Source organism: Silurus aristotelis (genome assembly GCF_946808225.1).
Source record: "Silurus aristotelis genome assembly, chromosome: 19".
NCBI classification, from domain to species: Eukaryota; Metazoa; Chordata; class Actinopteri; order Siluriformes; family Siluridae; genus Silurus; species Silurus aristotelis.
Window position 1 is genome coordinate 11,350,698 of NC_139592.1, and position 14,888 is coordinate 11,365,585.

General features: G+C 36.3%; 1 protein-coding gene across 5 annotated transcripts in view; it reads right to left on the reverse strand.

Annotated features, from left to right (window-relative positions):
* Positions 1–1,848: 1,848 nt before the first annotated feature.
* Positions 1,849–14,888, reverse strand: part of plxnb1a (plexin b1a) — a 57,070-nt gene continuing 44,030 nt past the window's right edge. For all 5 annotated transcript variants that reach the window (XM_083570073.1, XM_083570070.1, XM_083570072.1 and 2 more), the window contains 17 exons: positions 13,809–13,985; positions 12,741–12,889; positions 12,518–12,618; positions 12,204–12,421; positions 11,932–12,110; positions 11,709–11,775; positions 11,390–11,536; positions 10,431–10,596; positions 10,165–10,268; positions 9,568–9,649; positions 9,299–9,471; positions 8,803–8,963; positions 8,534–8,681; positions 8,315–8,379; positions 7,404–7,479; positions 7,138–7,212; positions 1,849–3,935 (listed from right to left, as the gene is read on the reverse strand). In XM_083570073.1, coding sequence (XP_083426199.1) covers positions 3,831–3,935; positions 7,138–7,212; positions 7,404–7,479; positions 8,315–8,379; positions 8,534–8,681; positions 8,803–8,963; positions 9,299–9,471; positions 9,568–9,649; positions 10,165–10,268; positions 10,431–10,596; positions 11,390–11,536; positions 11,709–11,775; positions 11,932–12,110; positions 12,204–12,421; positions 12,518–12,618; positions 12,741–12,889; positions 13,809–13,985 — 2,193 coding nt within the window. In that variant the 3' untranslated portion in view covers positions 1,849–3,830. The remainder of the gene's footprint in view (positions 3,936–7,137; positions 7,213–7,403; positions 7,480–8,314; positions 8,380–8,533; positions 8,682–8,802; positions 8,964–9,298; positions 9,472–9,567; positions 9,650–10,164; positions 10,269–10,430; positions 10,597–11,389; positions 11,537–11,708; positions 11,776–11,931; positions 12,111–12,203; positions 12,422–12,517; positions 12,619–12,740; positions 12,890–13,808; positions 13,986–14,888) is intronic.

A 14,888-nucleotide genomic window follows, 5' to 3' on the forward strand; every position in this document is an offset into this window, starting at 1 on the left:
TCCTCCAAATCAGGCAGAGTATGTGATATTCCTAACTATTCTGAATATTGCTCTATAAAAGGTCCTTCACACAGAAAGCATTCTCCTGACTGACACTTGTACAGTCCTGTCAGCTAATTTTACATGTGTCAGTCTGTCACAAGGACATATTTTAGTCCAGGGCTCTGAGTGAAATGAGCTGACGCTTTAATTCCACTGTACTGGAGATTCCTTATATGGTAAACACGAGCCCTCATTTTTAGTGAAGGAAACCACATGATTAGAATGCAGCACTGTATATTTACTGATCTCATTTCTCCAAAGTAATTCATATATAACTTTATGTCAGGAGCGTTAATCATATGACCAGACAAACATTTGGTTATTGATATGCATTTCACCAACAAGGCTGAGTACTTATGCAAAAACAATTTCTACGTTTTTTTTTTTTTATAATTCACAAAATATATCACTTTTTTTCTACTCATTCAATATTTTTCTTATAGATTCAAAAATTTTCCGGTTATACTTGCATTTCACAAGTCAATTTTACAGGTCTAACATTTTGAGATGCTTTTCTTCTTATCACAGTTTCAAAGGGGGGTTACAGTAGCCTTTTTGTAGCCATGCTCATCAAGGATTTTTTTCCCGCAACAATCTGATAGTGTTGTGTGCAAGATTCTCTGGAGATCAGGTTCTTCTAAAAAAACTTACACTCTCTCCTAATACACTATATGGACAAAATAATAGGACACCTGAAACTTTACTGCTATTTGTGGTTCTTCTCCAATCTGTTACCACAAAGCCGATGGCACACAATTATACAGGATGTCTTCGGATGTAGAATAATAAGATTTATTGTTCACTTGAACTTGGAAACCCAAACCTGTTCCAGCATTGCAATGTCCCTGTGCACAAAGTGAGCTCATTGAAGATATGGTTTACATGCTTTGGATAGGAAGATCTTGTGTGACCTGCTATAATGGAACACTGACTGCACCACAGGCCTCCTCACTTTACATCAGAATTGAACTTTACTTACACCATTGTGGCTGATGAACAAATTAGGACTACATGTGTAATGCGAAGCTCAAAAAGCACAATCAATTCTTATGACCAGGTGTCTGCAAACTATTGGCAAAATAGTGTAGCAACGATACCATGAGTAAAATCAATATCACATACCTCCCTTTTCTTCTATTTGCTGTGAACATTATCTGAATCTTTTGGCCAATATGTACATAATTTCAAGCATTTTGCTTTTAGTTTATTTGTACAATTAGAATTTACCTTTCAGGTCAGTAAACACAATTAAGAGGAGTGGTTTATGTGTTATTGCTATAATAAATAGATTTTTTTTAGAATAATTTGGCTCTTACCTAAAATGTATATTGTACCCTTGATCTACACTGTACAGTGTATACAGTATATACTTAAACACCCTATTCTCCCTTTCTAGTAATAAATATCCAGCACTCTATATGCCAAGGCTTTTCACTAGATTTGTGTTCATTCAGCTACAGATACTGATGTCAGGAGGCTTGGTGTGTATTTTGTGTTCCAATTCATCCAAAGGGAGTTCACTGCAGCTCCTCCATTCCAACTTTAGCAAGCCATGTCTTCATGGCTTCATGGCATTGTGGATGAGACACATTTAAGACACATTGAGACACATTGATGGAACTTATTTGACTTTCTTAGAATCAGTGAAGGAACATTGTAATGCTACAGCATGCAAAGACATTGTACTGTTTGGGTGTGGCAGTGAGGTGTCCACCTAGTTTTAACCATATGCTGTATGTTGCAGTTCCATCCTGTTAAATTCATGACAAAGTATAACACTGGAAGTATTTAAACACAGGCAAACTATTAAATTAAACAAGAGTGCTAACTGCTTTATTTAATGTACACTCTACACACATAAGTACAGCTCAACAGCTCCGAAAGCATACGGCTGACTACACCACTATTTTACAGTATAAAAGCCCAGGTAAAAATGACAGAGTAAATTTATGTTATACGCTTAAGAACAGCGCGAAATGACCACATGACCAAAGCACGATTGACAAAATAACACTGTAAACGTTCATGTCTAGGCCACTAAAATTAAGACTTGTATATTTAGAATGTATAAATTATAGTCGTTTACTAGACATGACATTGGGCTCAAAAAAAAAATAAATGTATAAAGTGGGCCAGAAATCATTCATAGGATTTAATTTGGTCTTTACATAAATCAAGTGCGATCAGCCAAAAAAACAACATAAATAAATAAATAAAACAATTCGTCACATTGTACAGGTGAACGGTAAGCAGGAGTGACGCACATTGGCTGTGTTACACATCAGTGTAGCTGTATATTCAACTTTTTGTTCATTTAAAAGCAACAGTGAAATACATTATAAAGCATTATAGGACCACATGGCCAGTTCATGCATACTGATACGATCTTCACTATGGCATGCCTAATGTGTTGTGCTTTATTTGAATTGATCAAGATGAAGCTTTATCTTTATCTGCATTTAAAAATTGTACAACCGAATATTATATTCAATGTGTCAGTAGTTAAAGAGTAGGCGGGTTTCATTCGCTTGTACCTGAGCCTTTGGTTGTACATGAAATATGATCAAACTAGGCAAGTTTTTAGCAATAGATCAGTGATTACAGTGCCTTCATGATAACTGCTCAGAAATATATCAGAGCTTTATGGCACGGAGCATGAAAAATACAGCGCAATGTTGTACAGGTTAGTGTTTAGAAATTGTGTTCACGGTAACACTTATGCATAGTAAAATTGTGAACACGACAGTGACGTTACAGTGTCATTCTAATGCTGTCATTCCTTTAAAAATCTTGTCTCACTCCAAGTGTTATTCTATTGAGTGTATGTTGTTGCATTTCTAAACCGAATGCAAATTTACAGTATTTCTTATGTTAAGTGCATTTCATTAGCTAACATATGCTCCTTGACAATGTAGTGCCATTAAATGTTTTTTTTTTTATTTTTTTTTATCTTCACTCACATTATCATGCCTGCAAGCAGAACAAACATCTGTATGCCTAAATCTTAACCCTCTATATAGCTTCACCATCCTGTCATCCTAAGACCGGATAAGGCTGAATGTAGCTTACTGTACACTGTACCTCATATTACACAACAGCGTGAGGAATCCCAAAATCTATTTTGCAGCAGCAGCTGTGTTCAGGCTCGTTCATATTTTTCCTAAGTATTTGATAGTTTATGGTAGGATTTTATGGTTGCAGTTCAGTAGAAATGTGCATACACATGTGCAATACATGCAATGTGTATGGTTTTACATGATATATTTATGATAACCAGGTATGCACTGACTGTACATTAAAAAAACTATGAATGAATTTGTGCAGATAAAAAATGACATCTTTTTAAAAAGCTGTATCTTTTTTTCAAATATGCAAAGACAAAAATCACCTTAAGCTCCAATGAAGTGCAAAGATTACAAAAAAAAACCAAACAAAAAAAAAAATAAAAAATGTTTTTAATTATCTTAAGAGCTTCAGAAGCTTTTCACAAATAGTCCACAAAAGTTCTCGACAAGCCTGCAAGCATATTGCAAATATGAAATGTCATTAGTTAGCAGGAATTATCCAGCCGGAACTACATCTCAAACTCTTTGACATACTAGGCTTGGTTTGACAGAAGGCTGCAGTGAGATTAGTTGAGCTTAGGACACACCAGTCACTCCAAAGACCTCTGAGTCAATCAGAAATCCCAGTCTTTGCATTCATGCTTCTAGAAGTCCCAGCTCCATCTCTGTCCTTCGTTCTTGTTTTTTTTTCACTCTCCTTAAATTACAGTCTGTGTTAGGAGGTCAAAGGTCAGTCACTTTATTTTCCACAGCTGCTGCAATCTGCTGAAGCCTGTAGCCCAGCTGCATCTTCTGAGCAGTTGAGTCTTCCTCTAGAGCAGCAATGATCTGGAAGTAGGAAGGAGAGACACAAATTAATATTAACTCAATACAACAAATGGTTAGCGGTAAAATCTACAGATAAGAACCTCGGAATTATTGAGTAAGGGTCTTATTCAAGTGACAACGAGGAGTCATTTATATTTGTTTAACAGAACTGTGGATAAGGCTAGCTCGCTCAGATACAGCTATATATATACTGCCTTCATATATGGAGACAATATATATTTTATATTTTTAGCCAACAATTTATAACTATACTGTTGATCAGTGTTGTGCTAGTTACTAAAAAAAATAGTAACTAGTTACAGTTACTCGTTACTTAATTCAAAAAGTAACAGTTACTTTGTTGATTACTTACACCAAAAAGTAATGCGTTACTGTTAAAAGTAACTTTTTAGTTACTTTTTAAAAGAACGTTCTTTAATGTTCCCATTAATGCCCTTTTATGCGTTATGGTCTACAAACACAAAACTGACTTAAACACAAAGTCATTTTTAAACACTATTTTATTGAAGTCAGAGCAGCACAAACTGAATATATCACAAGGATTTCTAAAATAAAAAACAAAACAAGCTGAATAATATATTCACAATCAAAAACTAAAGTGGCTTCTGCTGTTGTGTTGAGCTCTTAAACATGTTCCTTTCACAGCTGAAGTATGAAAACTATCAACAATGTAGAACAGAACACCGGGCTAGCTTCTAGCTTCTAGCATGGAGGTCCTGGAGCAGCTTCAACAGATTGGAGTTGCTGTTTATCGCAGTAGATACGAGCTTCGAACCAGAAAGACACAGCTTACATTTGACTTAAAGGTTTTTGTCTTTATACTCAACTAAAGTGGAATAATGAGCCTATTTCCACTTTGAGAAACTCCTCATGCTCTAGCATCGACTCTCCATTACTGCCGCACAGACCTAAATAAACGGAGACACGCCCACAGCGCGTCTTCTTTGTGTATACAGAGGGTAATCCACCAATCCTACAATGCGACGCTACTGTAAGCAGGTTAGACTGTAGTCTACACTTCAGCCGAAATTCATTCATTTAAAAAAGTAACGGGTAACGCACCATACAGTAACGGTAACGGAGTTACTTTATTTTTTTTTACTAGTAACGCGTTACTGCCCAACACTGCCGTTGATATGAAGTACTTTTTATCATTGTAGCCACTATGCTTATGTAAGATATAATGAATTCATGGGCTCTGCATGCTTTTACACTGACACTTCACAGTGAAGATTACACCAATTATATTATTTTACCAGACCTTTAAGCATTTTTTATAGGATCGCTTTAATTTAACATTGAAGTATGAACTAGCACCAAAATAAGGTAAAATAGCAATCTTTTCCTCTACAGTATAACAGTAGATTAGCAAACTGATATAAAACCTGGAATGATCTGCACAGTGTGTTTCAATATCAAAACTTACTGTAACTCACACCTCCTAGAAACCACGCCACTCATTCGATCTCAGATGCTTTACTTTCTCTCACAATAAACAAGGAATGTTTCGGAGATGTCGTTAATGTGAAATAAAAATTTATCAGTGTTTAACTCAGCAAACTTTTGTGAAAAACGTCACATTATAAAAATAAAAAAATCGATAAAGTATTAAAAAAAAAAGTTTTTAGTACTCAACAAATAATGTGAATAGTGATCATAATTTAAAAGTGATTTAATATGATTTTTGCACCGTTCAGCACTTAGATTCAGTACATAAAATGTGTATACGCTTTTCTGTATGTCAAAATGTATGTCACAGTAAATCACTCCTGGTCCTTAGTGGAACAGTCAGTTAGCTGAATGCTAACATTCTTTAACATTTTTATGATCATTCAAATAAATTTTATTTGTAAATTAATTTTTAACAATTAACATTATCCCAAAGCAGCTTTGCAGAGATAAAAAGGTTAGAAATATAATTTTTTTTTACATTATAAGTTAGTGTCTATAAGTTTATTGTGCCACTGGGCTGGCTATCTAATACATGTCTTTATTTAAGGTCTTCATTGGTAGCTTGGAAGAATTTTTCCAACAGCCTATATGAGTATATCTCATATACCACACAGTGTGTCTCATTAACAGGTGTTGGCCACCAACAAGCTTGCTGTCACGGGCATGTCTGACTAAGAGCACTGTTTATTCTGTGCTAAAATTAGTATATACACTATATAAGCAACTATTTGTGGACACTTCATCATTAAAATTCCTATGTGTTTTTTGAACATAAAATTTCACATTTAGTCCCCATTTGCTGTTATAATAACCTCCTTAATAACTCTTTTCTTTTCAGAAAAGATTCATTAGATTGTAGATGTGGAGATTTGTGCTGCCATTAGGGTTTTGGTAACGGTATTGATGAAGTGTAAGGATGCCTGGGGTGCAGTCAGCACATCTTAGGTTAGACCTCTATAGCAATCCACTTAAGATCTTTCACTCCAACGCATGTAAGCAATATGTTCATGAAACCGGTGCTGTGCATGATGAAACAGGTTTGGTGCTCTCAGTTAAAGTGCTCCAAGACACTTCTGTTCCTCCAAGTTTGTGATAACAGTGTGGGGGAAGAACCACATAAAATCTAAAATATAGATATTTCCACTATAAGACCAAATACTATGAAGGCATGTAATCCCACAATCCAGCATCATCCACAACAGGATGGGCTTTAAATTCTCATTTCATTTTTTTGTGCTGTGATTTTCTCATCTTTCTCATCTGGATTTCAGGATGTCTGCTGAAGTATAATGAAATTTATGTGATTTTAGGATAATGAACCATAAAGTTTTGACCCCCAATAAATTAAAAGCAGATAGTACTCTCGAACCTACATAATGTTAATTATACAAAAAATACATGTATACAATTCAATTAGATTAAATTACAATTTACATTAATTTCAAGTTATTCAGGTTGATTGTAATATTTTTTTTCTCCCATCTGGTTTTATTGTATAATGTGTTTTATTTTTTTTTAATACATTTCAGTGCACCTGTTTTATGTATTATGTAATTAATCACACATATCACCGTATTTGTCTTTTATGTTTGTCCAAGTTCATGTTCATAGTTGTTTTATTCTTTGTTTCACATGCTATGACACATGCTATGGTTATTTATGCCCTGATAAATAGAAACATACAATTAAATTGGGATTCTTTTCCCCTTGACTGTAGACTGGAATAGCATGGGTACCAATATTTACTTACCTGATCATAATATTTGTTGATATACTTGTATAACTCATTCAAGGCCACTAGATGACTTACTTCACTGGAGTAATTCTGGAAAGGGCAAAATGGAAGAATGAAAGAACAAAACATTTTGAGGTAAGACAGTATATGCCAAAGATGCAGGGAAACAGACACACTAGTTGATTTTCATGAATCTTCCTTAGTATTCAAGGTGAGCATTTAGCATTCAGGCAAATCATGTACCAAAGTATTATTAAAGAAAGACAAGAGGACTTGCTTACCCTAGACAGTTCTGCCAAAACAGAGTTCATTTCTTGGTCACTGGCAGACATGGTATGCTTTATATCAGCATAATACCTGTGCAAATATATGAACGCCATCAGACATCTTGACCGTGTATTTGACTGATCTCAGCCTTTTTTTTGTTCACAACCAGGTTAATTAGCATGATGATTCTGATTAGCCATTGTAGGTTCAATCTTACATGCAGTTTTTATTTTTAGAGTGTGTTTTTTAATGTTAGTTATGATGTATTAATGCTGAAATATTGCACACACACAAAAAAAAAGCAGTCAAAAATGTTAGTCTGAACTGAATATTCACATTTAATTTTAAACTGGGCTTAATGGAGTTTAAGTGATATGCTGAGTTTCCTCCCTAAAACTACATCGCTTACGAATAACTATATTAACTGGACAAAGCAAGGCTTATGTCAAAGCCAGTTTTTTTAGTTAACGGTATGCAGTGACTTAAAAGAGGAACCCTCAATTGACATCATGTGTTGAATATTTGAGATTGTATCATTCATTCATTCATTCATTTTCTCCCGCTTATCCGTAATTCGGGTCGCGGGGGCAGCAGTCTAAGCAGACCCCCGCCTCCGACTGCTGCCCAATCCTCACAGCACCGTCCCTTACGGTCCCTCCTGCAGGTGGTGAGCCCACGGGAAGTGAGATTGTATCCATTTTATTTTAAATATAAGTTTATTATTAAATGTATAATAAAAGTTCTTTAGTAACAGCACATTTAGAAAGGATTGTGAAATCTTCTATGATGTGTCCACATTTTAAGAAGTACATTTAGGGCATCTGTGTTTAATAGAATATTTGGATTACTGTATATTTTCTTATTCTGACATGTTATGACTATTCCAATAACTTAATTTATTTAAAAATCACAAAAAAGCATTTACCTTTCCACCATCTGTTTGTAGCGTGGGATGTCTCGAGCATACAGCAATTTGTTTATAGGAGAATCCTGGACAAGGAAATGTACATGTAAGAAAATACTGATTATAGCATTTATTCCATAAAATAATGTAAGTCAAAAAGTTTCAGTTCTTTAACTCCAGTTTGCTAGTTGTATACCAACTTTTGCTTTTGACTGGCCACCTCATTCCTAATTGGCTTACCCTGCCCAGTTTGTGGTCAGCGATTGTACAGGAGTCCATGAAGGTTTGAGCAATAACAGACAGCACTGCATCCACATTGTCTGAGGTTGGGACATCAAAGATGAATTGTGGGTTTTTCAGAATATTGATCCAGAACCTCAGTGGTAGACTACAAAACAATGACAAGCAAGTATTTGTTTTAAATAGCAGTTTGTCTTCATTACAGTATGACAGGCTCAGCTTTTATTCTCAACAACTTAGAAAACAGAATTATATCATTGAACGATTACCTGTTCGTCTTCCAGATGTGGATGGTTTCAGGGTCGGTAATATTGTGTTGTGCTGCCTGGTCATCCAAAAGATCAAAAAAATATTTTACAGCCAGAGGAACTGGCTGACTGGTACTAAGAATCACGGTGAACAAGTCGTCAACAAACTTTTGCAACGTGCCCTGCAACACAGAGACGTTCATGTAAATTGCTAATCTACGCTACATTCAGATACTACTTCATTCTACATTAGTTTGCAGTCTATTGTTTTGGTCATGTTGTCACGCATGAGTGGTGGATGAAGTACAATATTCCGGTTCATGAGAAAAATCCAGTTTAATTTTTAATCCAGTAAAAGTACTCCATTTAAAGTTAAGATAACTGTGTTTTAATCATTTGTGAAATTCCATGTTCCATTTTTTTACACATCATACCATTGCGATTATCGTTCAATGCAGTTTATGTATTCACTTCAAAGTAGTTGAGAGAAACAGCATGTTTTGCACATGTGTACCACCTTCATAGACAGTAATCGTGTCAGGTAGATCTCTGGAATGGCCTTGGCTCTCTCTCGCTCTCTTTCTTTCAGACTCCCTCGTCTGTGTTTGGACAGATCTGGCTCTTCATTGGCTTTCTCCAGATGCCAAAGCCTTATTCCTTCATCCTCTCCATCCTCCAGCATTGGAGTTTCTGACAGACAGACAAGGATCATAAAAGAGAGTAAATGTTATGGAGTTATATATCTATAGAAATCTTACTGAAAAAACAGTGTACTGTGAGACTCACTTTCTCCTGGTATGTAGTCATGGCTGTCATCATGATTTTTGGACTGTCGTGATACCAGTGTAACTGTGGCTCCATCGGGGACCTGACACAGTAATCAGAACTAGTTCAAATCCAAACAAAGACTGCAAAGCATTCAATATATCAGCTGCATACACAAAATCAACGACGCTGATTATAAAAATGTGGCGCTTTGAATTTTTATTGTTGACATGTCAGAAATGTCACAGAAATACAACAGAGGCGATTTAGTTATGATCTAAAAAGGGCAATCTCTATTTTATTTTTGTGAGACTGAACTACTTTTGCTTTATCAGGGCCATGAATCAGATTTAGCACTAACTTCACATTCAAGAGTCTGTTTCCTTCTTCCAAAAATCTTCCAAAATGCTCTCATGGAAAATGTGGTTGTTCAAAATTATATTGATGAAATGAAATTTATAGTGTGAAATTAAAATAATGATGACATTAAAATTGCCATTTAAATGCTCGGAAAATGGTTAATTTATTGTAAATCATAAAATAGATTTATTGAGTACAAAGTGAGTCATTCTTTGCCTTCCTAGACACAACTTTATACTGAAATGTCCAGATTTTTACCTTGTAGTGTTGCAAAGTGTTTAGACGTTTCCAGGAGCTTTGAACCACTGAGGTCAGGTCTTCATCAGACAGGATCAGGTGTCCTGCCATCCCAGCCCTCCATTCTACATTAGAAATGAAAAATAGACTATATTTACTTATCCTTTCTTAAAGACACTAAAGAAGTAAGCTAGTAATTTAGCTCTGGTTGCTTTAAGGCAGAATTCACATTGTTACAGTGTATTCATTAAATTGTGTTCAATGCAAGTGGTTGTAAGGGCTCTTACCTAAGTGCACTGAATCTGTGGAGGGTCTCTGAGAGTATGATGTGCCCTTCCATGCATGCTCCAGGATCTTCTCCTTCACTTGTGTGATGGTGTCACAGTCCAGCACTTTAACAGGAACTGTCTGTGATTCATTTGTACCTCCACTGGTTACCAGGACATTTAGAGTCTAAAGCACAAAAATAAAGAACAAGGTGCGAATGTAATACACCAATTGATCATTTGAAGCATATCGACACAGTTATAATCCTTTTTGAAGAACAGTTTATAAAGCTTCTATCATTTATTTGCCTGTGCTTCTACATAATATTGCACAAACGTTCCATTTAAATATAAACACCTGTATAGCTGCTTATTTATGCAGTCACCTAATCAGCCAATCGTGTGGCAGCAGTGCAATGCAGAATATCATACATCAGAAACTGCTGAACATCAGGTAATGTATTTTAGAAACTTCTGGGAATTTCACACCCACTGGTATCAATAAAAAAATACAAGGAGTGGTGTGACAAAAATACATTATAGACAAAATACATTAACCGAGTGACAATGTGGTGGTGGAAATTCTTTGTAAAATAAGTGTGAGGTAAAATTGGTGTCTCAAGCCACCAGGAGATATACTAACTTATATAACGGTTCAAACTTTTTACAACTGTGGCAAGCAGAACAAGTATGTCACCATGCACAAAACATCAAACACTGAGATAGATAGGCAGGCTTGAAAACTAAACTAAAATGATGAGTAACCATGATAGCCTGGATAACCTACTGTAATAGTCTTATACTATCTGATCATATCCAACTAATTCTTGTTCTTGGCTGACAATAGTGGTGACACATTATTGGTTGAATAGATAACTGCATAAATGAGCAAGAGGACATGCATTCCTAATAAAGTGGACAACATACAGACAACTACACAAAAAAAGACGTGACTATGTCGCACTGGGCGTATTTCTTACCAGTGTGTGGTATTCTACATCATCACGCAGTAGCCGGTTGTCGTTGAGTGTATATTTGGCTTTGCTTGTTACAGCATCCACAGGGCCCTTATCCACCTGGTGCTTTATGGCTCGGAATAGCATGTAAAAAGACTCACCTGCGGATTCCTGTGTTGCACAAAGAAACTGAGTGAAATACTACATGCCGCTATGCTCACAGTCCTCTGCAAATCAGCTCAATCAAAGTAAACATTACATCAGTGGCTTAATTGGACTTATGTAAGATTAGAGCTACAGATTCACAATGGGGTAAGAGTGTGGGTTAAAATAAGGAATTTACCCTTAGGAATGAATAAAGGCAAATAGACATCCAGTTGGTTAGTAGCTTCTCTACCACTGACTCAGTCCTGTGAAAAGTATAGAGAAGCAGAATATCTTTATTTATTAGCTATAGCTTTTGCTTAATGCTTTAATAACAATATAAATAGCGCAGCAAAACAGACCGCTCAATGTAAGAAAGAAATTTTTTCTTCTTAGTTCAAGAACAAGATGGCAGCACTGACCTGCGCAGCATGAGCTTAGGGTTTTTGTTAGTGTACTGCTCCACCAAGTGACTCAACAGGGTTTTCAAAATGTCAGTGAAATATTCCAGCTTTTCGTGCAGTGCCACTGTAAGAAGGGAAGCCACATATGCTCGGTCCCTTGGTGAGAACGTCCTCTGGCTCTCCAAAGTGTGGATAAACTGCACATTTACACATTCAAAATGAATATACATCAAGCAATACTTTCCATTTCATAGAACCATCTTTTGGAATCAAGTTTTAGAGGAATGCACCTTGACGAGGAACAGCTTGCTGTTGAGTAAATTAGAGAGCTGGATGAGGCCCTGCTCTACTGTAGTCCTGCGACAAGCTGGCACATCCAGATCTCTTTTCAGTGGACACTCTTGGTGGCCAGGGAAGAAGATCCTCTCAGAGTAGGTCCGGTAGTCCAAAAAAGGAATTCCTGAGCCCACCAAGTCACTAGACATGTCCATCATCTCTGTCATCAAGTCTATCAATAAGGAAAATATTTAGATTTATAACCTGGGTTTGGCAACATTTTAGAAATAAATATATGCAGTATATTTCATCCACTAAATAATGATACCAGTGAACTCTTTTTTGCAGCGATCTCTCACGCTGGTCTCTAGGTTCTCTAGCTGAATCTGTACTTTCTTGTAATCCCTCAGAGCCTGTTTACTCTTCCTCCTGATAAACACACAGAAATATAAACACATGCTGAATCATGCACAGACACACAGATAAACACACACACAAAACTGTCACCAAGAATTAGAATTGACTACTGTTAGTCTTGCTGTGTGTTGTACCTGTATATAAGCACGATGATGAGTACAATAAGAGCCACGATAGAGGCACCGACTCCAACGCCCACTTGAGCTTCCAGAGGAAACAAGGCCTGGCTCAGAAAGTCATACTCCACCTTTCCCAGGGAGAAGTTTATATTCCCCATTCGTACCTATACACACATACAGCAGGATGTGCTGTGACTTGAACACTGAACTAGTTTCGAAATCTTTTCCATTTGAAAATAAGACATTTGTACATAGTTTATTAAGATAATTAAAAATGAGTCAGTCATGTTTAATTGAACACGTTGAACTAAATAGTATATCGTCCAAAACATTAAGAGGATTCATTGTAACAAAAGGAATAATTTTAATGAACTTATAAATAGACAAGTTTAGTCTTGAAGTAATTTGGCAACCTTGAAGACTACATTGAGATTTTTTTTTAATCATTAAACACAAGAATTAATCAATGATAAATCTCAAACAGCTGAATAAATAGGGGCTCTGGAGGACTGATGGCATCATGAACATTCTTGCTTAGATAAAGCATTAAACAAGATACATAAAGTACATCTAAATCAACATGAAAATTATTAACATTTTGCATTGCCTATTTATGTGCCTATTATGCCTATTATAAATGAACTAAAGTTGGTCTTCATTCACAAACCTAAGAACATGAAGCTTGTTGAAATGTTCTGTATGTGGGAGCATGAAGATTCATCTATAACTGTTCTCCAAACTTGGCAGACTTGATGGACAGTGGAGTTATTTTCTTAACAGAAGGCTTCACCAAATGTTTTGATGATGGTACTGTTACCACATCACAATTGCAAGTAACTCTTGAGCTTGGTCCTAATTTTTTTCCACCTACAAAAACGTGCTTTTCGATGGACTGGCAACACTAAAATTGCTCTCATACGTGGCTGAGTAAATGTGGGCGAGGAAATGATGCCCTGAAATGGACTTGCGTTCCATCTAGTGGACAATGTTCCTGAGCTGGGCTGTGGATCCACTGTGATGCTGACCAGGATAAAAAATGAACTGAAGACAGATTAATTAATAAATAAAGGTTCTAAGACTCACTGTGAACTCTGGCAGAGGATCTCTGGCCTCTCGTTTCTTCGTGGCAGGCACTGAGGGCTGCTCAGCAGGAGGCTCACAGTAAAGATGGTTTCTGGTGAGCGTTTTCACAGCACATATGGCTTCACCTACCAGAGCCACCACCTCCTCCTTAAAAATGGCCAAGTCGAGATTCTCCCCCTATACCAATATACAAATGAAGTTAATTCATACATATACGCCTAAAAAGCTTTTGTCTAAAAAAGTTAAATGAATGATATCTAATCAGATTATAGTACACAAATGTTTATGTATGAATCTAATGTTTATGTTGACTTGAAAATCTGAAAATAATTTGTATATTACAGCACAGTAAAATTCTTTCTTCATATATCCCAGGGACGTTAGGAAGCTGGGGTCAGAGCACAAGGTCAGCCATGATACAGTGCCCCTGGAGCACAGAGGGTTAGGGGCCTTGATCAAGGGCCCAAAATTGGCAGCTTGGCAATACTGGAGCTTGAGACAATCTGATCAGTAACTCAGAACCTTTCCCATTGAACTACCACTTCCCAAAAGGAAGAGTCAAATAGAAATACAGCTAGTCCCCAAGTAACGATGGTTCGCCTTTCAATCTTACAATGAAGATGAAGTGATACAAATTATTTTTAAAAAATATTTACATTTCCACACGCCATTTTAATTTTCGTAGGATACGTTGGTACGATACATTTCCAGTTTTCTGAGATGTATTACTCTCGCCAGCGTTTTAATTTTCTGTTTTTCTGGTGTTTCAAATCCCAATTTTAGCTCATCTCGCTTCTTTTTTTTATTTCCGTCTCTCATGCACGCACCCACTGCTAAATACATATATGCTGTAATGTTTATACATTATGGTACTGTAAATTGCTCTGTTTTGCTAAATTATGTCCTGTACTTCTTTAAATTATTAACAAATTACAGTATACTACCCCATAAGGATCACCAGTCTTTAGGATTCCTGGGTAGGCTAGGCCATGTGTCGACTTATATTTTCAAGTTACGCTGGTGTCATTGTAACATATTTTCTTTGTAAGTCGGGGAATACCAGTAATCATAACAGCAGGG